Consider the following 1,467-nt stretch of genomic DNA (forward strand, 5'->3'; position numbering starts at 1 on the left):
ATATTTGGTTATATTTTCTACTTTATTTATGTATTCAGTATTTTTTAACAGGACAGAGCACATCAATAAAACTCTGATGTAAATGTGAGTTAGTCAAATAATTACATCGTCAGCATAAAAACTAAAAATAAAATGAATTTAACTGTCATGTAAAATGACGTTGTGAAAACTCACCTACTTTCTTTATTAGTTCTCTTCCTTCATACGCAGAGTTTCTTCCCGGGGATCAGTGAAGTATTTCTGATAACTGGCCTCCTGTGTGCTTTAACCTCGTGGTGATGATGTCACTGTGTCTCAGGGAGGCTGGACGGCGCTGACGTGGGCGTCTTACAAAGGTCGCGTGGAGGTCACCGAGCTGCTGCTGGAGCACGGGGCCAACCCCAACACCACAGGACAGGTAACACATTCAACACTGAGTGGCCACTTTATTAGGTACACCTGCACGTCCGCTGTAACTCCTCAGTTCAGTCTGATGGAGGACGACCCTCGTTACACTGACACCTCCTGTCTCTCTGTGTGTCTCTGCAGCAGTACAGCGTGTATCCGATCATCTGGGCTGCCGGTCGAGGACACGCCGACATCGTCAAACTGCTGCTGCAGAGCGGAGCTAAAGTCAACTGTTCTGACAAGGTGAGCCGACCTTTAAAAGTCCGTCTGCAGAGATGAACGCTGACGTGGCGCTCAGTGTGGTTACACGAAATGTTTCAACTGTCTGATGGCTGATTTTCAAATCACTTTAGTAAAACTTGTGTCACTATATATATGTACATGTACATGATGTTGTGTACTTGTGTGTGTTGCAGTACGGGACGACTCCTCTGATCTGGGCGGCCAGGAAAGGACACTTTGACTGTGTGATGCACCTGCTGGAGAACGGAGCCGACGTCGACCAGGAGGGGGCGGTACGACCACACTCCACCACGCAGATCTCACCGTTATCACTGCAGTACCAGTGCTGTGTAGTACTTTACTGCAGTACAAGTACCAGTACCAGTACTGTCTGTCAGTTTTTTCCCAGTAGATCCAAATAAATACCAAAAAGACTTAGATTTCTTGCTGACGCATGAAGCTCTAAACCAGTTTGTTAGTTATCCAAACACATAAAACATTTAAAGAAACATCTTCTGACCAATGAGCTGTGAGGAACTACGCTCATTTATAAGATGACGCTGTGGTTATTTCGGGTTGATATTCTGCTGCTGCATCACGCTTCTCTGCGCAGAACTCCATGACGGCTCTGATCGTGGCGGTGAAGGGCGGCTACACCGAGGTGGTGAAGGAGCTGCTGAAGAGAAACCCCAACGTCAACATGACCGACAAAGACGGGAACACGGCGCTGATGATCGCCGCCAAGGAGGGCTACACCGAGATCGTGCAGGACCTGCTGGACGCCGGGACCTACGTCAACATCCCAGACCGGGTGAGGCGAAGTTTTTATATTCGAGTCCTCACATGTATAAATACAGA

At 47.5% G+C, this 1,467-nt stretch overlaps 1 protein-coding gene across 1 annotated transcript; it reads left to right on the top strand.

The window, feature by feature from the left end:
• Positions 1–298: 298 nt before the first annotated feature.
• LOC123964336 (kinase D-interacting substrate of 220 kDa B-like) lies at positions 299–1,420 on the top strand (the record flags this gene model as incomplete). Its single annotated transcript, XM_046041374.1, has 4 exons — positions 299–397; positions 529–630; positions 804–902; positions 1,223–1,420. Coding segments are annotated over 4 exons (498 nt in total), but the record flags the coding sequence as incomplete, so codon positions are not given.
• Between the last annotated feature and the right edge of the window lie 47 nt (positions 1,421–1,467).

This window comes from Micropterus dolomieu, unplaced genomic scaffold, assembly GCF_021292245.1.
Source record: "Micropterus dolomieu isolate WLL.071019.BEF.003 ecotype Adirondacks unplaced genomic scaffold, ASM2129224v1 contig_1801, whole genome shotgun sequence".
Lineage (NCBI taxonomy): Eukaryota > Metazoa > Chordata > Actinopteri > Centrarchiformes > Centrarchidae > Micropterus > Micropterus dolomieu.